The sequence below is a fragment of the Prionailurus bengalensis genome, chromosome B2 (genome assembly GCF_016509475.1).
Source record: "Prionailurus bengalensis isolate Pbe53 chromosome B2, Fcat_Pben_1.1_paternal_pri, whole genome shotgun sequence".
NCBI classification, from domain to species: Eukaryota; Metazoa; Chordata; class Mammalia; order Carnivora; family Felidae; genus Prionailurus; species Prionailurus bengalensis.
The window spans coordinates 89532055-89554419 of record NC_057349.1 but is presented as its reverse complement, the minus strand read 5'-3'; the positions used below and the strand labels follow the sequence as shown (position 1 = coordinate 89554419).

Sequence of the window (22365 nt, the reverse complement as noted above, 5' to 3'; positions counted from 1 at the left end):
ATAACCACTGGGGCGGATACTACTGGCATCTAGTGTGTAGAAGCCAGAGATGTTGCTAAGCATCCTACAATGTACAGGCAGTCTCAAGTATCCAGCCCACAGTGTCAGTAGCACCAAGGTTGAGAAACCCTGAGCTAGGAAGAGCTTTTTATTTTATTATTTTTATTATTTTTTAATGTTTTATTTATTTTTGAGAAAGAGTGTGCATGTGAGGGAGCATGAGTGGGGGAAGGGCAGAGAGAAAGGGAGACACAGAATCTGAAGCAGGCTCTAGGCTCTGAGCTATCAGCACAGAGCCAGACATGGGACTTGGACTCGTGAACTGTGAGATCATGACCTAAGCCAAAGTCAGACATTTAACCAACTGAGCCACCCAGGCGCCCCAGGAAGAGCTTTTTCAAATCTTTCAGTTCTCCTCCCAGTTTCTGGATAAAATACACAGCTTCTTTTAACCTATACATACCATTCTCTGCTCCCACTCTCACCTTTTTTTTAAGACTTGGCTCAGATGTCTTTAGTGACACCCTCCCCATTCCCAAACTCCCTATATCACCTCAGTCCGGGTTTAGGATGTCTTCTCTGGTTCTGATTTACTCTGTGTATGCTCTGTTATGGCATTTTCCACTGTATTTCAGTTACCTGTTACTGTAATTTCAGTCCCTTGGCCTCTCAGTCTCTCCAGGACCTACACCCCACTTTACAGCTTCGTTTGACTTGGGGCAACCACTATGTCAGTTCCCATTTGAGTCACTGATTGCCTAAATTGACATCTTTAGCAAAGTCATATGGGTAACTAAACCAGGGAATATAACTCAAGAAGCTGGTGTCTCAGGGTAGCCAAGCTGCTGGTAGGAATTATATCAGGGAAAATTGTGATGTAGATTGTTGTGTTGGGCTCTTTTACTCTCTTTGTTAGGTTATATTGTATGTAATGTGTATATGTAGTTGACCCTTGAACAACATGGATTTGAATTGTATAGGTCTACTTATACACAGGTTTTGTTTTGTTTTATAGAACTGTAAATCTATTTTCCTTATAATTGTCTTAACATTTTTTTTTCTAGCTTAGTTTATTTAAGAACAAAGTATGTAATACATATACAAAATATGTGTTAATCGACTATTTATTAGTAAGGCTTCCAGTCAATAGTAGGTTATTAGTAGTTAAGTTTTGCGGGAGTCAAAAGTTACATGCAATTTTTTTTTTAATATTTATTTATTTTTGGGAGAGTGCAAGCCACGGAGGGCTGGTGAGAAGGGGACAGAGGATCCTAAGTGGGTTTTTCACTGACAAGTTGACAGCAGCGAACCTCATATGGGGCTCAAACTCCCAAACCCGTGAGATCATGACCTGCACCGAAGTCAGATGCTCAACCGACTGAGCCACCCAGGTGCCCCTTCATGCAGATTTTTTAACTGCAGAGGGGGTTAGTGCCCCTAAGCCCCATGTTGTTTGAAGGTCAACTGTAATTATATTGTATATGATGCATTACATTTTTTTCTAGGCTCTATTTGATTATAACACTGAGTTCTATACCTGGGTGCCTGGTGTTCACCTGACTTGATCCTATCTAATAACTTAAAACAGAGGCAGCACTGCTTTTAATTGAAATATTAAAACATAATTTATTGAAATATATCAGCATATTATTGTTGTTTTTGTTGTTTTTCTCTTTAACATGTCAAACTGACTTTGGGTGTGTTTTTACCACTCACCACTGTTCAGGGATCATTTCCCTGCTCTAGTTTCTTCACTGGATTTTTTCCTAACATGCCCTGACTCACAAACAAGTATACCATGGCTGGCACACAGTAAGGAGCAGGAGATATCAAGAACCTTAATACAGTCTATTAATTTTTTCTGTTTGTGTTATATTAAATTGATGGGATGGTCACTGGTAACTTTTAGATGAGTTTATGTCATTTTTATAAGGAATATTGGAAAATGCAAATGAATATTTTAAGTGAAAATCTTACCTTTAGCCCTAAGTCCCTACATTTCATGTTTGCAGTTAAACATGGGCCTTTCTCTCATTTTCTTTCCAGCTTGTCTACATGTAGCCTGTGTTGTACAGCAGAAAGATGCCAGACAGTGGTTTGCTGAACTTTCTGTGGATATGGAGAAGGTAGTCTTTAAAATTCCCTTAATTGAATATAAGCTTGAACATTTTAAAGTTAATGTGATATTTACTTAACATGAGTCTAAAATCGTATGCTGTCCACCAGGCTAAGATGATTTTTGGTAAAAATATTAAGAAACATGTTTGGTGAGAAGAATTGATATTGACTATTTAGGTTATATTTGTCTTTTGGGTTTACACTTAAACAGAATGGTAAACTTTTGGTTTTCTTAGTTGCAAAGCTACCCCTCATTTCTAGGATTATTGTAAAAGCTACCTGGAGACCGCTAAATACCACTGTAAACTTTTGTAACACAGCCTGCCTCCTGACAAAGTGGGTTTTGCCCTTTTTTTCTACCTTTTCTGCTGCAATGTTGATAGCATTAGATCAATCCAAGTGAGGTCTACTCAGATGAGAAAGAAAGGGCTAATTGGGAAATGGATACGATGGATTTTGTAGCTACCAGTTTTTGAGCACCTTAACTCATATGTAATTAACGTCGAAACAAAACGACGACTTGGGTGCACCACCTCCCACCGAATTGTTTGAAACAATTGGTGTTACAGGAATGTACTCTGTAGTGGCATACTCTATCATGATTTAGACCTCTGTTCCAGTTTCCTCACTGTTTTGTTTTGGTTTAAGATATTAGCAGATAGAAGGAAACCAACTGCAGAGATGGATAAGGATGGACAAGGTATGCATATTAAAAGATGAGAGGGTTGAAGGAGAAGCCTACAGAGCAGTGTGGTAAAAATACTGCTTTCACATTTATCAGGATTGTCTAATCTAACCCGAATACTTAAGGACAGAGATTCTGTCTTCACTGTTTCCTCAGGATGTGTGTTCTTTACATAGTACATGTTGCTTGATACTGCTACTGAGAACTTTTCAATATTTCCTTCTAGATTTTGGAAATAATCAGGGTTATTTTGAAACTGTATGAGCAGTGGAAGAATTTTGATGAGAGAAAAGAGATGGCAACTATTCTTAGTAAGATGCCGAAACCAAAACCTCCTCCAAACAGGTACTTTATAGACTTTAATTATGGATTTCATTTCATTATGTATTTCATACACATTTTCATATTTTTCCATAGATTATGTTGTATTGTTTTCATGAAATTTCTTCCAAAACTTCATGATACATATAACTTTTTTTCAATCTGACTTGATAGATTGACAGTGTCTCATTTAAAAAAATACATTAATCTGATCCTCTGTTAACTTCCTAATGCAATGGCAGGTCTCTTACAGGTATCCCTCAACATATTGCTATATACTGCACATAAATTCAAGCAGAACTAGTTCATCTGAAATTCAGGAATAAAGAATTCTGTAGTATCCCATGTCATTTCAACTCTGCCTTTCCCCCTCACCCTCCACTATTGGCTATTACCCTGTTTCATAAATTTCCATAGTGACCTGATATTGTAAAGAAATAAAGAATTTTGGCTTTTGAGGGACTTGAAGAACTGTGGCATATAGTACCATAATTTTGCTAAATATGAATCACTTGTACTAAGAGTTTTTTGTTTTTTCTTTTTTTTTTTTTGGTTGGTGTTTTTTATGGGATCTATTCATTTAATTCAGTGGTTCTCAGCTCTCACATCAGATCATTTAGAGTAGGAAAAAAGGTGAAGGGAAATAAAGCAATGCTACCCATCTTAATCATTTATCAAGAAAAATAAGTTATAGAATGTATCAAGATAGATTTGTAGATCTGATAAGTTAATGTTACCATTTGGAAAAAATTAACTTACGCAAGGAGCTGTTTAAGGCATTCATTCAAACAGCTACCTTTGGATGCATTTTTTGCAGAAATTCCCTGAGTGATTCTCCACTAGTGGCAGGGCCTGAAGCTGCAAGATGATGATGGACAAGATAAGGCAATAATCCTATTGCCACAGTTACTGGTATTTTTCAGTTTTAGTTATTTTTAAGTATTCAGCATTTTCCAGGAAATTGCCATTTTTATTTTCTGACTCATAAATAAAAGTTTGCTGTATTTACATGTGATTTTATTATGCCTTTGGACAGTCATTTTTTCAGAAGAACACTTCTTGATTTTCATATTTGGTAGGAATAAGATTTTATATATAAGATTTAATTTTACAGGAAATTTGTTCAGAAAAAGCTCTAATCTCTATGTTGAGTGATACCTGTAATGACAGTGAAATCCCATACCCTTATTTAAATGTTTTGAATGTATGTGGACGCTAACTTCCAGAATACTTGTAATGTGTGAGGGCACCAAGTTATGGAAGAATAAAAACATAAAACCAAATGTTAGTCTTCTGTATTTTAATTTTGCAATCTGTGTCAGACAATCAGGAGTGTCTTTGTTTTGTAGAGTTTTACCATAGAGTAACTAACTTTAAAAATTAGTTGGCTTATCAGGGTGTTGAAAATGAGTCTTTTAATTGGTATAAAATCTCTTTCTTCCCCACTTGAACAGTGAAGGAGAGCAGGGTCCAAATGGAAGTCAGAACTCTAGCTACAGCCAATCTTAAAACATTCCGAAGAATTCCGTAGTGGACCAGTTGGAAATAAACCATTGGACAGATTTCAGTTATGTCTTCAATGGAACACAAATGAAAATGAATAGCTTGTTTCTGTCAAGCATATTGGGAAGTGATTTTATTTTTGCAAAATAAGTTTTACCTTACCTGATTTGATTCTAGTACATAATTGATTGAAATCTCTTGATTATAAAAGTTTGGAAAGGTTCTAAGGGGACCTACAGACAGACATACATAGACATTTCAAAATTAATAACTTTTGATTAGTATAATTTTTCTTAATTTGGATAATAGAAATTATAGCTTTTTATTAAGCCAGGAAACATGAAGCATAATTTGTCTAAAATTCTCTTTGGTCATTGAAGGACCAAAAAAAAGACATAAAAAGTCAAATATATGAGGGTTTTTTTCCCTCCTTAAGTTAAACTTTAAAACTGTATTTAAGGAATCAAATCTTACAAAATCCTGGAAGATTTTGGTAACGATATTGATAATTTCAGGGAAATTAATCAAGTACCTATTGATTTAAAAGTGTATTTTATTCGTAGTTTTAGTATCTTGCCATGGAAGATACTAGCCCAGCCTAGCAGAAAAGTGCAATATGTATAGCATACTTTGACATTTTAAAAGTTATATTAATTCCATAACCATTTTGAAATGCTGGGCAAACTTAAAAAAAAAAAAAAATCCTACATGACCTTATTTGCATTTGATTCACAGTTAATCAGGCATTTTGAAAGTTAATTGGATAAAACACCATGATATGGTTGAAATTTGGTAACATTTTAATGTTAATTTTTACTCTACTGTGAAAAGTTTTTATATGACATACACTCCCTAGTTTATTTTTGTGTCTTAGTGTGGATTTACAAATTTACTACAGGTATCCTGAGCCAGGAACACAATCAGGTTTCAGGCCAGTTTGATACTGGCCATTCTTAATTCTCATGAGTGTAGGACTTGGACAAATTGTTATGTCAGTGGGACTGTGCTGTCTGTGGAACTTAATCATTTTCTTCAGATTTGAAGGAGAGTGATGAAATTTGAAGTCATAGGATACTGATGTACAATTTAAGGATTAAGTTTTTTTTATAAATCAATTGTGAACAATGGATTATTAAATTAAGTGTTGACTTCCTAGTATGAAACTTCAAGAATAAAAGTAATGTTCTCCAGTTATATGACTAATGTCTTGAATTTATCATTTTGAATCTGCCTATGTTTTCCAAGTGTCCTTCTTCCTTTAGACAAGTTTTAAAGTCTTCTATAGTTTGTCAAGTGGGTAATTCAAATGGCTCTTAGACTGTAGAGTTTTGCTTCCTTGTGGAGAGGATCAGATAAGTTGGGGTAAAGTGGTAAAGTGGGACTGTAAAGTCAGTACCAATGATAAACGTAGGGCTTACGGGCTTACGGGCAGAATAAGAAATAAGGAAAAATGCTCTCCTCAGGTCTGAAGGAATTAAGGTTGGGTTTGAGTTGGAAGAGCGTAGTGATTATATATCACAACCACTGACTTAAGTTTTTTTTTAAGCCTACCTATATTCTTTTAAAATTTTTATTTTGAAAGTTAGTACATATGACTTGTTTTGTTTTCACCCTCTTATTATAGAAAATTTAAAGCAACATATACAAGAGTAAATAAAATTCTGTAATGAACCTCCATGTATTTATTACCCAGTTTCAATAATGACCAGTTCATGGCTAATTTCATTTCACCTAAATTTGCGTCAACTTCCCACAACATGCATATTATTTTGAAGCAAATGCAAGATACCATATTTCCTCTATAATTATTTCAGTGTGTATTCCTAAAGATAATGGCTCTTAGAAAAAAATTTTATGCCTAGAGAATTAGTTAAAATAATATTGTACTACCAAATATTCATTGTTCATATTTTCAGTTACAAATACCATGAAAAATAAATAATTCTGGTCAGGATCAGCACTAGACATTGCAAATGATTGATAAATCCTTTAAGTCTTTTAAAATTCATGGATTCCTCTTGTCTTATTTTTTAAATTCCCCTTTTTGGTTTGGTTATCTACTGAGGGTTTCCCACCATATGGATCTTACTAAATGTATCTTTGAAGTGCCATTTAACATGCTCCTTTTTCTGTATTTTCTATAAATTGGCAGTTGAATGTAAAGGCTTGATTAAGTTCAAAAAAATTTTTTTTCGAGAGGGTAGACTACTGTTAAAGGTGTCTTCCACAGACAGCATATCATGGCTGGTTGTTGCTTTCTGTGACTTATCACCTACTGATGATAAGTTGTTAAAAAAAGAGCTGTAGGCTGCACTGTCCAGTGTGACAGCCACTAGCTACATGTGGCTGTTGAACACTGAATATGTGGCTAGTCAGAACTGAGATGTGCTGTAAATGTAAAAATACATGTTAGATTCAATACATAATACAAAAGAATGTAAAATATCTAACATTTTAAATGACAGGACCAAATAAAACACAATTAAAATTAAATTCACCTCTTTTTAAAATGTAAGACAATTCAAAATCACATAATGGCTTTAATTCTGTTGGACTGTGCACTGTAAGACAAGGGAAATGTTAAGACTCCTGACCCATTCTCCCTACTGCTTGAGCATTCCTGCCCCCCAGAGCAACTTTTAGTTATTTCTTTGCTGTTGTGTTAACTTCCACATTTACAAGTAACAAGCTTATAGCTTTTATTGGGCACTTAGGTGACAAGAATGTTCTTGGGTTTCTACATGATGAAGTCATTTAATTCTCAGAACAATTATTGTAGAGATGAGAAATGTCACAGGTCAAGAGTGACAAGAGCTTGGATTAGGTTCTAATTATTTTATTTTTAATTTTAAAAATGTTTATTTATTTTGAGAGAGAGAGAGAGAGAGAGAGAGAGAGAATCCCAAGTAGCCCCCACACTGTTAGTGCAGAGCCTGATGCAGGGCTCAAATTCACGAGCTGAAAGCAAGAGTTGGATGCTTAACCAACTGAGCTACCCAAGCACCCCAGATTAGGTTCTCTCTCTCTCTCTCTCTTTTTTTTTTTTTTGAGAGAGAGAGAGCATACACAATTGGGGAAGGGGCAGAGGGGTGGGGGGCAGAGGATCCAAAGTGGGCTCTGTGCTGACAGCAGAGAGCCCAATGTGGGGCTCGAACCTGTGAACCATGAGATCATGACTTAAGCCAAAGTCTGGTGCTTAACCTACTGAGCCACCCAGGTGCCCCAGGTTCTAATTCTTAAAACCTGGGTAGCTGCCCGACGCCCCCCCCCCCCCCATGTTCTTAATTACCTTACTGCTTCCTATGTTTACCCTCCAGCTTTTTATTTTGATTTTTTTCCCAATATTAAAATTATCTATTAACTTCCTAACTTTCCTATGGAAAATGAAGATTTCACTTTCTCACACACCTCCGTCTATTCTCTTGCTTCCACTTCCTCACCAACCTGGTTCTACATTAAGACTTCTACTCCCATTGTCTTCCCAATTTAATTGTGTAATTTTTGTTAAATTCATACTCAGTGTATATCAAGTATATATGTGTAATGTGTTCTGTAGTGTACTATGGTTACATTTCTTTTAGAATATTTTGGGCTTTCTGAAAGGTTAGTAATGCCTTCGTTGTAATTTGCTCAATTTACTTTGTACATTTTATTAATTTGTCACCAGAATCATTTATAATTCATTTACTCCCTAAGTCACTCATCGGGAGACATTCTTCCCTGAGTCCTTTATCTTTGTTTAGGTATCCAAGATATGAGGAATACACTTCTTTTTCTTTGCCTTTGTTTTAATGGGTTTTTTTTCATTTTTATTAATCCTCATCAGCTGTGTCTAATCTGTTAAGCCCATCTACTGGGTTTTTAATTTCAGTTATTCTTAAATTCTAGAATTTCTGTTTGATACTTTTTTGTAGTTTCCAACTACTTATTACTTCCATTAATAATTTTTGTCATCTAAGTTATTGAAAATACAAAGCATAGGTATTTTAAAGTCTGGGGACAGGGGGTGCCCAGGTGGCTCAGTTGGTTAAGCATCTGACTTCGGCTCAGGTCATGATTTCACAGTTCATGGGTTCGAGCCCCACATGGGGCCCTGGGCTGACAGCTCAGAGCCTGGAGTCTACTTCAGATTCTGTGTCTGCCTCTCCTCTGCTCTCTCTCTCTCTCAAAAATAACATTGAAAACAATTTAAAGTCTGTCTGAAAATGCCAACATGTCAATTATATGTAGATTTGTTTTTAATTTTTTTTATTTTTCAATTGTGAGGTCCTATTTACTGCCATTTCTTTAGTAAAAGGCGAAAGATTTATGCGATCTGAAGAGAAACCAGAGTATTATTTACTGCCATTTCTAATAAATGTTATAGGGGCACCTGGGTGGCTCAGTCGGTTAAGCGTCCGACTTCAGCCAGGTCACGATCTCGCGGTCCGTGAGTTCGAGCCCCGCGTCGGGCTCTGGGCTGATGGCTCAGAGCCTGGAGCCTGTTTCCGATTCTGTGTCTCCCTCTCTCTCTGACCCTCCCCTGTTCATGCTCTGTCTCTCTCTGTCCCAAAAATAAATAAAACGTTGGAAAAATAAATAAATAAATGTTATAGAATTCCGAACATTGAATATAAAGAAATGTAGAGAATATTTATGGCTCTGGCTCAGTGGTCTATAAACTATGTTTCATGCGCCAAATCTCACCTGCCATCTAGTTTTGCCTGGCCATTGAGCTAAGAATGTTTGCCATATTTTTAAGTCGTTGAAAATAATGAAAAGAAGAATATTTGGCAACACATGAAATAGAAAATTTGAGCCTAAGTGGCCATAGTTTTGTTAGGATACAGCCACACTCATTCCTTTATGTGTTGTCTGTGGTTGCTTTGTGCTACAGTAGCAGAGTTGAACAGTTGCAACAAAGACCTTATGGCCCACAAACCTAAAAAATTCATTGCTGCCAACCCTTTGCTCTAGCTAGCTAATGATGTCTTTCTCTAAGAGGGGATTTACTTCTGGTAGGCTCCTAAGATCACCTTAATTCATTCAGTGATTTAGTGGATTCGAAGCTGGTCTTACATTTTTATGAGGGTTGGACAATTTCTGGTTCACCTTTACTCCTAAGGTATAGTTTCCCAGGGGTTCCAACTAAACATCTGGTGTATTTACCCAGGGTCTTTACCCAGGTTCTTATTCCTGGATGGGCCCCGTACTTCAACCACAGTTTCCCTTCTCTCCGAGAGATTCTCTCTCTTCAAATCTTCCCACCTTCATATGTTTGTCCTAGTAATATTTGTTTATATAGATCAATAAATAAGATTTGTTTAAAGGCATGAAGGAACTACTAAAGCAGTGAGGCTTTGAAGAGCTATACTCCAGGGAAAAGGAAAGCTATAGAGGATGAACCAATATTGGAACGTGCCTGTGTGTGTGTTTATTTTCCACCTCTTCTAGTTCCTGCTAGAAATAGACTGACATTATCAGAAATAGAAGTTCGAGGTGGTCACATCATTCCTACCCCAGATTTTCCAATGGCTTAATAATATCAAACCAAGTCCTTATAGTTGCTTCCTAGGCCTTACATGACCTCAATGACTACATAAATGAGACTGAACATATTTGGGTCTGAAGAGGCACAGATGGAAGAAAGCACAAAGTTGTTTTACCACTAGTGCACTAACAAACATAGGAGTTGACATTCCAAAGGCATATATTCATGCTAGTAACAGTTATTTACATTTAAATTTTTTCATATTTTCATTATTTTTAATTGAGATATAATTACAGAAAATATATGTTTTCAAGTGTTCAATGAGTTTTGATAAATGTATTACTCTATGTACCAACACTTCAATCAAGATATAAATCGTTTCCATCATCCTAGAAATTTCCCTCCTTGCTTTTTCCAGTTAATCTTCCCTCTACAGAAGCAATCGCTATGATTTCTATTTTTATAGGTCATATTAATTAATTTAAGTCGCAAGTTATATTGCTACCATACTGGTTACAACATTGCCGTAAGTCTTTGGGGGGTGTTAATGTATTTTCATTATTCATATTTTACCTACTTTTCTAGAGCTCAGATTCTTGGTGTTTTAAGACAAAGTCTGTTTGTTTGTTTGTTTGTTTTTACTTTTATAGACCTCTGCTAGAAATCAAACATCTTCAGAGAAGAATCGCATCTATTTTATTATCTTTTTAGCATTTGGAATATTTAGCATAGGGTCTCAACCAAGAAAAGGTGTTCAAGAAATGCTTACTAGCTGCTTTATATTATTCAATATTCAGTAACTATTCATCATGAGTGAAAGGTTTATCTATCAGAAATTTTGTATATCATATTAAGACAATTTTATGAATTTTCTAAAATGGGAAAATTTACAAACTAAAATATGTTGTAATCATAAAAAAAAAAAAAAACTTGTCTAGCTCATAGACTCTTTAATGAATAGAAGCCATGCTAACACAAATGGTCCTACATTATGATTAGGTACTACAAGTAACTTGGGCTTTGAGAGTAGTATTGTACTATAGTAAACTAAACTAGTTCACTAAACTATTTACAAATTAATTTCTAGGATACCAGGGGCGCCTGGGTGGCCCAGTCAGTTAAGCGTCTGACTTCAGCTCAGGTCATGATCTCACAGCTCGTGGGTTTGAGCCCCACGTCAGGCTCTGTGCAGACAGCTCAGAGCCTGGAGCTTGCTTCAGATTCTATGTCTCCCTCTCTCTCTGCAACCCCGCCCCCTGCTCATGCTCTCTCTCCCTCCCTCTCTCATAAATAAACTTTTTTTTTTTTATTTATTTTATTTTATTTTTTTTTAGAATCCAACCCTTCCTTATGTTTCTATGGCAAGTTACATACATTATTTCAATCCTCAAGGAAATAGGCAAGGCATTCTCAATTTACAGTTTACAGTTAAGAAAAAGATTCAACACAGAATTGACTTACACAAAATCCCTTTCCCATTAACCAGTGATGCCAGGACTAGATTATTATTTTGTTCATTCTACTATCCTGTGCTGTATGTACAAAAGGAAAGAGCCAGCTTGTATTCCAGAATTCAATTTCCTTTTTTCTTTTCTGAAAATTCATAAGTCGCCCATTCCTTCCATCCTCCAGCATAATGTTGAACACTGAAAACACATAGCAAAGTTAATGCTGTAAACATTTTCTCCTGCTTTATAAACACAAAGCCGATAAGAACTTTAGAGATTTAGAGATACAAGGACTACTCTAGACTTTAAAACTATTTAAAAGACTTCTGAGTAGGATGAAAATACAGAGGCTCTTAGTCACTATCCTGCTACCGCTAACACAGTGATTATAAAAATTTTTTCAGTAGACCAGTAAAAACGTCATACATATGAAACATCGCAGTACACATTCTTGAATACATTTTTATACTCCATCTATGTACCTGTTAAAGCCCAGAGATACTGCTGTGTCCACAGCCTTCTTGCTTCTCACTCCGGCTAAACAAGAAAACACTAGGCTGTCAGATTTGGATGGTTTTACTTCATTGTACTTCTCTTTGAAGTCTTTTGGGTTCATCTGTAGAGCTTCACCTACCTCATCCACTGGAAGAAAATGTTAAGAATTTCAGTTAAATTTTAGATACGGTAAATTACCGAATCTATATATACTTTTGTAATGAATCAACTTACATGGTATCAACAGGTCACTTACATGGTATATTGACAGACCCGGGAATTTTCCCATACTCAACAATTTCCCATCTCTCTCTAACATCAATTAACGTAATTTGTCTGGAATTCAAGAGACTTTTAAGTTCCTTGTAAGTGACATCTTTGAAAACAGCAGTACAAAAATTGTGGCAGCTTCCTTTTATTGACTTCAAACCTGGAAAGAATAAAATAATTTAGGCACCTTCAAAGTAACGTTGCTATTAATACCTGGAAAGCAGTTCAAAGGAAATTTTCCCCCTGGTTCCAGTCAGCTAACGATGGTTGATGTTTCTCCTTCACTGAATTTTGCGTTCAGTGTATTTTGCACACAGCCTGATGGAGCCACAGGATGTAGCCATACCCTCTTGCCCTCCATGCTTAATGGCTGGCCTTGTGCCAGCTCCATATTCTACTCTCTCCAAGCCCTTAATTAGGTAGAGCTTGTAAATACACATTCAGCATTTGGTAACAGAATTGTGCAAATAGTTTGTAAGTCAACCATAATCCAAAAATACAATGTGAAGAAAAATTTAATTTCCCCTTACAAGTGAAAATAACAAGCCATATGTTAGATGTGGGGACGTTACATTTGAAATTACACTTGTAAGTACTTAAAGGCACTGTTTCTGTTAAATAATTGATAGGGTGTCTGGCTGGCTCAGAAAAGCACGTGACTCTTGTTCAAGCCCCATGTTGGGTGTAAAGATTACTTAAATAAAAACAAAAAATAATTGGTAACATAATATGGTACTGAGTAATAACTCATAAAATAAATCTATGGGTCCATAGTGATATAAGTATATAATTGAATAAATAATTGGGGAGAAGGGATTATTTCAATTGATAAATGTAGAATGAATGACAGAGAAAGTCACCATTAGGTTAACACCCCAGTAATTATTTCAGCAAGAGTCATTGATAGATGCTAGAGTTAGGGGGTGAAAGTATGAGAAACAGGATAGTATCTCCTCCAGGAGATACTAATTACAAAAGGAGACACCTAAAAGATGCCACTTTAACCAATTATTCAAAGATCATTAGTGATAAATATCGACAGCATGCAGTCTCTAAGGTTGCTCGAAGAACAGCACAATATCACTTCCTTAGTATTTTTGCCAAAAATGCATACCCTGAATCAAATCAGAAGACCATCTCAGACAAATTCAATCTACAAAGTAACTAGTACTCTTAAAAAGTATCAAAGTTATGAAAACAAAGAGTGGGGGAACTGTCAGCCAACTGAAGCCAACTGAAGCCAACTAAGGAGTCATGACAATGTAATACAATGTAGAATTCTGGATTGGATCTGGACTACAAAAGGCATCAGTGGGGAAACTGGTGAAATTTAAAATTTATTTTGAGAGAGTGAGAGAGAATGTGAGTTGAGAGGGGCAGAGGGAGAGCGAGAGGGAGAATCCAAGTAGGCTCTGCACTATCAGCATGGAGCCCAATGTGGGGCTCAAACCCACAAACTGTTAGTTTTTTACCTGAGTCAAAATCAAGAGTTGGACTGAGCCATCCAGGTGCCCCAAAACTGGTGAAATAAGGTCTGTGGATTAGTTAATAGTATTATGTCAGTATTCCTTTCCTGATTTCAATAATCATATCACGTAAGATGCTTACATTAGGGGAAGTTGAAGAATGAAGGGAACTCTGTTTTACTTTTGCAACTTTTCTATAGTTCCAAACTGTTTTTTTTTTTAAACATGAAAGAAAACCCAAAAGATTTTTTCAATAAATAAAAACAAAATTTTAATAATCATTTTACACAACAAAATGACCACTTATAAGAAAGGTAAATAATAATGCTTCAAATGTTGTTTTAAACATTGCATATATTATAAAGATATATAAATTACATATTTTATTATTTATTTTTGAGAGAGAGAGAGAGAGAGAATGATTGTGAGCAGGGGAGGGGCAGAGAGAGGAGGAGACACAAAATTCAAAGCAGGCTCCAGGCTCTGAGCCCAACGAACCGTGAGATCATGACCTGAGCCGAAGTCAGATGCTTAACCGACTGAGCTACCCAGGTGCCCCAAAATTGGTTTAAATAGTATACACTGGCATAGGAAAAGGTTTAAAGGTCTAAGTCTTGAAGGAGACATACAGTATACCATCTGTAAGAATTCAGTATTTGGTAACAGTGATATTTCAGATTAATGGGGAAATTTTATTCAATAAATACGTACAGCAACTAGCTAGACATCAGGAAGAAATTTTAAGCAGGCTATTCCCTTATTTCTTATATGTAAATTTAAATTTCAACCTAAAAAGTAATATCTTAGAAGTACTAATAGAAACACATTATATACATATGATTTATACTATAGTTCGATATATGATATACAAAAACACAATGAATAGAAGATCTGAACATTCTTCCAGAGAAGGCATACAGATGGCCAACAGACACATGAAAAGATGCTCAACATCATTAATCATCAGGGAAATGCAAATTGAAACCATAATGAGATATCACCTCACTCCTGTTAGAATGGCTATTATCAAAAAGACAAGAAATAAGTGTTGGAGAGGATGTGGAGAAAAGGGAACCCTTGTGCACTGTTGGTGGGAATGTCAATTGGAAAAGAGTATGGACTTTCCTCAGAAAAATAAAAAATAGAGCTACTATATGATCCAGCAATTCCACTTCTGGGTATTTATCTGAAGAAAATGAAGATGCTACCTTGTAAAGATATCTGCACCCCATGTTCATTACAGCATTATTTCCAACAGCCAAACTATAGAAACAACCCAAGTGTCCACTGATGGATAAATGAATAAAGAAACTGTGGCGTGCGCGCGCGCGCGCACACACACACACACACACACACACACACACACACACAGGAATATTATTCAGCCATAGAAAAGAATGAACTCTTGCCATTTGAGACAACATGGATGGACCTTGAGGATACACACTAACTAAGTCAGACAGTGACAGATAAACAAATACCATGTGATCTCATACGTGGAAACAAAAAACCCTCAAAACCCAAGCTCATAGATAGAGAACAGATTGGTGGTCGCCTGAGGCAGGGAATGGTGTGGGGGGGGGGGTGCGGTGGAGAGAGAAATGGGCGCAGGTAAAAAAGGTAAACATTTAAAAAATTATTTTTTTAATTAAAAAATAAGAATTCTCATCTTAATAGGGAAAAGGGACAGGGAATGTAGGCCTCTTAGGGGGAAGTAAATGATTTTTAGGGAAGATGAATGGACCCTTAGAAGAATAGATTGGAGGTAAGACAGTTTGTGATAATGCTTGCCTGGGTGTGCTGTTGAGTTCTAGTCTCCTTTCCTGTGATGAGTCAATCTTCCCTGGTTGATGAAACTCCTGGGGAGAGGACTTACGACAATTGAGTTCCTTTTGAAGCATCTGTCTAAAGACAGGTAAGGGGAGTTCAGAGAAGGCCTCTCTCTGCATCTGCTGTTTTTCAAACGCTTACAGCTCAAAAAAAAAAAAAAAAAAAAAAAAATCAACCTGCCAACCCAAATTTCAGTTTGAAATATGATGCCCTAAAAATATTTAAAATCACATCATATTACACTATACCAATTGAGGATCTAGTAAAATTCAGAATGGTCTAATTCATACTGTATACATGTTTAGAAGTTAGTTTTTATAATACAATTGTCAGGTCTTTTTAGTAAGGAGAAACCTATAGGAATGAGCTTTTTTTTTTTTTTCAAATAAAAAGCTTAAGAAATTTAGTTATTTCTTTACATCTCTAAATTCTAGAATTATTCATTAAATTATTTAATTTCAATTAGCTTAATGTGATTTAATTATATGGTTAAAGAAATTATATATAGGAGTGCCTGGGTGGCTCAACTGGTTAAGTGTCCGACTTCGGCTCAGGTCATGATCTCTCAGTTTGCGAGTTTGAGCCCCGTGTCGGGCTGTCTGTGCTGACAGCTCAGAGCCTGGAGCCTGGAGCCTGCTTCAGATTCCGTGTCTCCCTCTCTCTCTGCCTCTCTCCCACTCACACTCTGTCTGTCTCTCAAAAATAAACATTAAAAAATTGTTTTTAATAAAATAAAGAAATTATACATAGAAAAAATATACATAGGGGCATCTGGGTGGCTCATTCAGTTAAGTGGTCAGCTCAGGTCATGATCTCACAGTTTCGTGAGTTCAGCCCCACATCGGGCTCTGCACTAACAGAGTGGAGCCCGCTTGGGGACTCTCTCTTCTCTCTACCTCTTTCTCTGCCCCCCCGCCCCCCTGCTCTGCTCTCTGTCTCTCTCAAAATAAATAAACTTTAATAAATAAACATTTAAAAAAAAGAAATCATATCCATGATTTGGGTTCTAAATTTATAAATTCATAATTTTTTTCATAAATTTACCTTTTCTATGTTATAGTGTAGCATGGTTGTGTACTATATGTTATACTTTAAAATAATAAATTTCACTCAGAAAGAGTCTACCACTGGGGCACCTAGGTGGCTCAGTTGGTTAAGTATCTGACTTTGGCTCAGATCGTGATCTTTTAGTATGTGGGTTTGAGCCCTGCATCGGGCTCTGTGCTGACAGCTCAGAGCCTGGAGTCTGCTTTGGATTCTGTGTCTCCCTCTCTCTCTGCCTCTTCCCTGCTTGTGCTCTGTCTCTCTCTTAAAACTAAACAAACATTTAAAAAAACAAAAACAAAGGAAGAAAAGAAACAGTCTACCACTGGGGCACCTGGCTGCTTAGTCAGTTAAGTGTCTGGCTATTCATTTCAGCTCAGGTCATGATCTCATAGTTTGTGGGATTGAGCCCTAAATCAGTTTCTGTGTGGACAGTACTTGGGATTCTCTCCCTACTTCTCTCTCTCTCTCTCTCTCTCTCTGTATCCCCCACCCCTGCCAAAAAAAAAAAAAAAAAAAGTCTACGATTACCCCTTACTTTCTAATTAAGTTTGGCAGTCTTTTTATAATTCCAAATAAATAAAGTTTTGATGTGAAAAATATAACTATTTGAAACATAAAAGGGGAACCTAGGTGGCTCAGTTGGTTAAGCATCTGACTCAATCTTGGCTCAGGCCATGATCTCCCATCATGGTTCATGGGTTCAAGCAAAGAGCCTGCTTGGGACTCTGTCTCTCCCTCTCTCTGCCCCTCCCCCATTTGTTCTCTCTAATAAATAAATAAACTTTTAAAAAAGAAGGAAACATAAGAGCTTTTGCTTAATAATGATAACAATCATAATAATAGCAATTCATTCTTGCCACAGCCATAAAATAAATTCCCTAGTTCACCTATATTCTTCTGGATCTTGACACCTTAGAAAACCAATGTCAATATCTGTTGAATATTGACAATTTTTTCTAGGGACTGTGCAATGGACAATACAGACAACATGCAACCAAGAAAGAAATGATGATTGTTACTTTAGAGAGAAAACATTAGGAAGAACATCTGGTGTGCTTCCTTTTCAAATGGGTATTTGGATTTAGTGTGAACATTTTATAACTTCTAATGTAATCACTTTAATAAATATTTTCAGTTTTTTGAACCACTCACAGCAAAATGCTGAAAGCAAGTGAACAACCATCCTAGTGAGTAAAATGGTACAATGGAAATTTCTGGTAAGGCAATGCATTTTATTTCATGTCAGCTGTCACCTTCCTCAAACTCCCTCCTTATTTAAGACATCTGCTGCTGGCAGCTGATTCGTATTAACTAGGGCACCTCCGTGTTTTCTGTTGTTCTTTGTAGCCCAAGGACTAGGATACCAAGTAAAGGCGTTTATGCAACCTGGCTATTACCAGGAAAGCTACTTAGAATCTTCCAGAGGTCAGCACCCTGGGAATAGATAGGGCAAGACTGCGTAGGTGAAAGTTCACTCACTTTGTGCCACCACAAAGGTGTGTTAGCCCAGTACTCAGTGGCAGTACACATGACTTAGTAGGTCCCATTTGGGATCCTGCTTCAAACCTGAGTCTAAACAGAAGCAAAAAGGAAGAAAAGAACAATAAAACCACCAGAATAATACTGGAGGGGATGGCTTCAGAGAATAAAGGTAGCCAGCAAGTTTTTGATCTCATGGAAACGTAGGAGACAAAAGTCATTTTCAGTGTAATGGGGGTCACTGATTAAGTGACAAGCACTCATATTAGCAGCCTCAAATCATTAAGAAGGATTGACAGCATTCTCTTGGGAAAGTCTTGGTTGAAAGATTAGAAACACGGGACACCTGGGTGGCTCAGTTGGTTAAGCATCCCACTTTTGATTTTGGCTCAGGTCATGATCTCAGAATTCGTGGGACAGAGCCCCGTCAGCGCAGAGCCTCTCTCCTCCTCTCTCTCAAAATAAATAAACATTAAAAAAAAAAAAAAAAGGAAGATTAGAAACACATCCTGAAATCGGAAGAAACCTAAATGTTCATTCAGGAAATGGTTAAATTATGAAGCCTATCATGCAGCACTTACAAGGAAACGGTGACTTAGATGTCCATACTGTTAAATGAAAAAGCTTCCCCCTTTGACATCTGTATACATATAACATACTTGTGTTTTATAAACGTCCAGAAAAGCATCTGGAAGAAAATACTAAACTATTCCTGGGGAGTGAGATTGCAGGAAGAGGAGTTCTGGGACATAAATTAAAAAAGAGCAACACCTGCGTATTACATATGTAGTATTTTTAGGTGTACATTTATGTAGGCTTACAGGAAAGTGTTTATTTAGAAGGATGTGTACCAAGCCTCACTTGCAGAGGAGAATGGAATATGGGAGGGTGCACAAAGAAGAACTTACATGGTGCTGTGTCTGTTTGAAAACAATGAGAATATCATTATGTATTACTACAATTTTAGACGAAAAGGCACCTTTTCTGTAACACCTTCTCCAACTCGGGTAGAATCATGGCTTTTGCCGTTGCAGTCTCACCGGGTTGTATATGGTGTTTACTTGTGTCTGTCTCTCCACAAAATGAAGTGAACTGAAGAGGCGATATCCCCCGCAGGAGGCCTGCCTTAGTAGGTGCTCAATAAATAAAACATTTGCATAGAAAAGCACATTTGAAGCTACTGAGGACATACCAACAGTTAAAGTGGAATAACTGGGAGGGAGAACTGGGGACACAGGGTTATGCCACAGTCTCCGTAGCTGTGTCCACAAATAAAAGTTTGTGCTGAAGGACAGGAAGTCGGCTTTGAGGAGTACACCCAACACCTCCATAACCACCTTCGTTTCTCCGGCTTGTTCTGTCCTGATGGTACCTTAATGGCTCTAACGCGTTCTAATTCAAGCAATGGGCGCGGCTTCTAGTGGGTAACAAGTGTAACTCGCAAAGCTGGGCTCGTGGTTAGTTTGTCTGGGGCAGAAGCGGGCCTCGCTCGCTCCTCTGAGCCGCGCACTGACCTTCATTGCTCAAACACCAGTATCTTCCAAAATGCCTCCCCACGCAAGCTTCCTGGAGTAACGCTGACCTCCCTCCCTGCGTCCCCCAAGAGCAGCCCCAGACCCAAGTAGCCCGGAATCTGAAGGAACGAGAACTGGCAGGGGGTGCTTCCTTCAAGAAGCGAGCACCCCCACCAATGCCATTCCTCCCCCGGGGCCCGAGGTTAGGCGCTGTCCCTTTCCCCATGGACCACAGAGCTCACCCCAGAGCACAGACTGCGCCGACCCGAGGATCGCACGGCGTGCACTCCCGAGCAGCGGCCCCGGCACCACCATCTCCCGCTCGCGCCCACCGGGCTCCGGATCACTTCCTCCTCCGGCTTCTCCCCCACTGGTCCTCCCGGCGACCGCGCCGGGCTCTTGAGCGCCCCCCTCCGCCAGGCGCTGGCCGAGCCGAGGAGAGCCACGGGAAGTGATCGCTGAGGGAACCGGGCCCTAACTCAAGAAACTGAGAGCTGGGCTTTTGTTTGTTTGTTTGTTTTGATGATTACTTTTTACTTTTTTATTTTTTAAACCTTTTTTAAAATATTTATTTATTTTTGAGAGAGAGAGAGCAACTGTGAGCAGAGGAGGGGCAGAGAGAGAGAGAGAGAGGGAGACACAGAATCCCAAGCAGGTTCCAGGCTCTGAGCTGTTAGCACAGAGCTCACCCAAGCCTTGAGATCATGACCTGAGCCCAAGTCGGAGGTTTAACCGACTGAGCCACCCAGGCGTCCCTTGATTATTATTTTTTTAAAGGAGAGACAACGTTTAAAAGTGGAAAGTAGAAAATACACCAAAGATAAAATTTAAAGATTTAAAGTAAAAATTTCCAACTTACTTTATATCCGGATTCTTGCAGATTAATTTAAACTACATGGATGCTTTCCTAGGAATTGCTCTTAAATCCAATAGCCGGTTCAACTGATGTCAATATTAAGATAATCGCATGCTGTCATCTTTCCTCTACAACTTTGATATTTGTATTTGACGATAGCTTTGCCAGAGGTAGGTCCAACTAATATGTAATATGTGTTTTCAGTTGCCACTGTAACGAATTACCACAAATTTACTGGCTTCAAACAATATAAATTTGTGTACAGTTCTGTATGTCAGTACTCTTACTTGGCTAAAACTGAGGTGTCCACAAACCTGTGTTGCTTCCAAAGGCTCTTGGGGAGAATTTCTTTTCTTGCCTTTTTCATCCAGTAGAAGCTGCATGCATCCCTTCCCCATCTTCAAAGCCAGCTGGTTAGCATCTTCAAATCTCTAACTCTGACTCTGCTTGTGTTGTCACATCCATTATTCTTCCTCTTACCCTTTTTTTAAAAGACGTTTGTGATGATTTTGGGTTTACTCAGATGATCCAGGATAATTTCCCTATCTCAAGATCCTCAATTTAATCACATTTGCAAAGTCCTCTTGCCTTGTGAGGTAACATGATCACAGGTTCTAGGAACTAGAACACCTTTGGGGGCAGGGGGTGTTATGCATCTTCCCACATAGAATTTATCATCACTGTGTTTAAAAAAATTTTTTTTAACATTTATTCATTTTTGAGAGAGAGAGGGTGAGCAGGGGAGGGGCAGAGAGAGAGGGAGACATAGAATCTGAAGCAGGTTCCAGGCTCCGAGCTGTCAGCACAGAGCTGGATGTGGGGCTCAAACTCATGAACTGTGAGATGATGATCGGAGCCAAAGTCAGACACTTAACCTACTGAGCCACCCAGGGGCCCCTATTATGACCGTGTTTTTAAATTTATTGTCAACTTGGTTCATTACCTCATTTTTAATTTATTCTCAATTTGATTCCCAAACATAATGAAAGCTATACTTAACTGCAAATTAATTTACAATGGAAAATTAAAAAATTAATTTCTAAATAGTATTACTAAAGTATCTAAGAATAATTTCATTAAGCACTTTAAAATTATTCAGTTTCAATAATTTAATAATTAATAAAAGCACTTCAAATTTCTACACCAGTGCCATCACATACAATTATGTTTTTCCAAATCATTTGGAGTTTAGACATAGTTTCTATATAATCTATATTGTGGACTAACTTTGAACTAAGATGTCATTATATATCATAGATTCACCCACTCCCCATGACATTCCTAAGCTGTCCTGAATACTTCATAAACCAAAGGTAGTGTGAACACAGGTATGGAAACAATGAAACAATGTACTTGGTTTCAATAAATCACATCCAATTTGATTTATGCTTTTGCAAGAGCACATATTACTAAACAATTCTTTTTCCAATGTTTATGACTAATTATTTGAGAAATATTTTTCTGAAGGATTTTTTTTTCTGAAAAGATGAATAGCTCCTCCAATACCAGCACAGTGCCAAATTTAGTTTATTTAAGAGTTCTTATAGCAAAAAGTCTTGTCAAAAGAGTCTTGATCATTATTCCTTGGACAAGTGTCCAAGCTCTTCTTTCAGAGTTAGGAAGGCTTAAAGTGGGATGAAAGGGAGAAAAAAATAGTTGGTTCTGCTGAGTTGATATGAATCATTAATTCTCAACTCATTTTATATCTTGGCATAATGCAAGTGAAAGGCATTTGGAAAGGAGGGGATTTCCCCCATTTCTTTCTAAGTCCACATCAAGCCTCCACATATTTGACAAATCAAATGAAGAATTAGGAAATGTATTGTTTTTCATGCGACTTTTTTGGAAAGAGTTTCTATCAAA

At 37.4% G+C, this 22365-nt stretch overlaps 2 protein-coding genes across 3 annotated transcripts in view; one reads left to right on the top strand and one right to left on the bottom strand.

Moving 5' to 3' along the window:
* Positions 1-5817, top strand: part of CCNC (cyclin C) — a 28888-nt gene extending 23071 nt beyond the window's left edge. The window contains exons 10-12 of one of the 2 annotated variants that reach the window (XM_043592002.1): positions 2047-2126; positions 3030-3148; positions 4579-5817. In XM_043592002.1, the coding sequence (XP_043447937.1) occupies positions 2047-2126; positions 3030-3148; positions 4579-4633 (254 nt within the window). In that variant the 3' untranslated portion in view covers positions 4634-5817. Of the gene's footprint in view, positions 1-2046; positions 2127-3029; positions 3149-3941 lie in introns of both variants that reach the window. The other variant, XM_043592003.1, reaches the window with a different exon arrangement.
* A 4601-nt stretch (positions 5818-10418) lies between these two features.
* Positions 10419-20900, bottom strand: TSTD3 (thiosulfate sulfurtransferase like domain containing 3). Its single transcript, XM_043593183.1, has 5 exons — positions 20817-20900; positions 19889-20120; positions 12297-12470; positions 12028-12187; positions 10419-11743 (listed from the first exon to the last, which is right to left on the bottom strand). Exons 1-5 carry the CDS (start codon positions 20898-20900, stop codon positions 11671-11673), a joined length of 723 nt encoding a protein of 240 aa, XP_043449118.1. The 3' UTR covers positions 10419-11670.
* Positions 20901-22365: the final 1465 nt, after the last annotated feature.

What these genes read in the sequence shown, in the direction of transcription:
- TSTD3 (XM_043593183.1), bottom strand. Translation starts at nt 20,900, where the DNA reads ATGGGGAAGGGATGCATGCAGCTTCTACTGGATGAAAAAGGCAAGAAA. An exon ending in AGCCTTTGGAAGCAACACAG is followed by an intron (nt 20,121 to 20,816) that starts GTTTGTGGACAC and finishes TTCTTGAGTTAG; the next exon opens with GGCCCGGTTCCCTCAGCGAT. An exon ending in GTATCTCTGGGCTTTAACAG is followed by an intron (nt 11,744 to 12,027) that starts GTACATAGATGG and finishes ATGTGTTTTCAG; the next exon opens with TGTTCAACATTATGCTGGAG.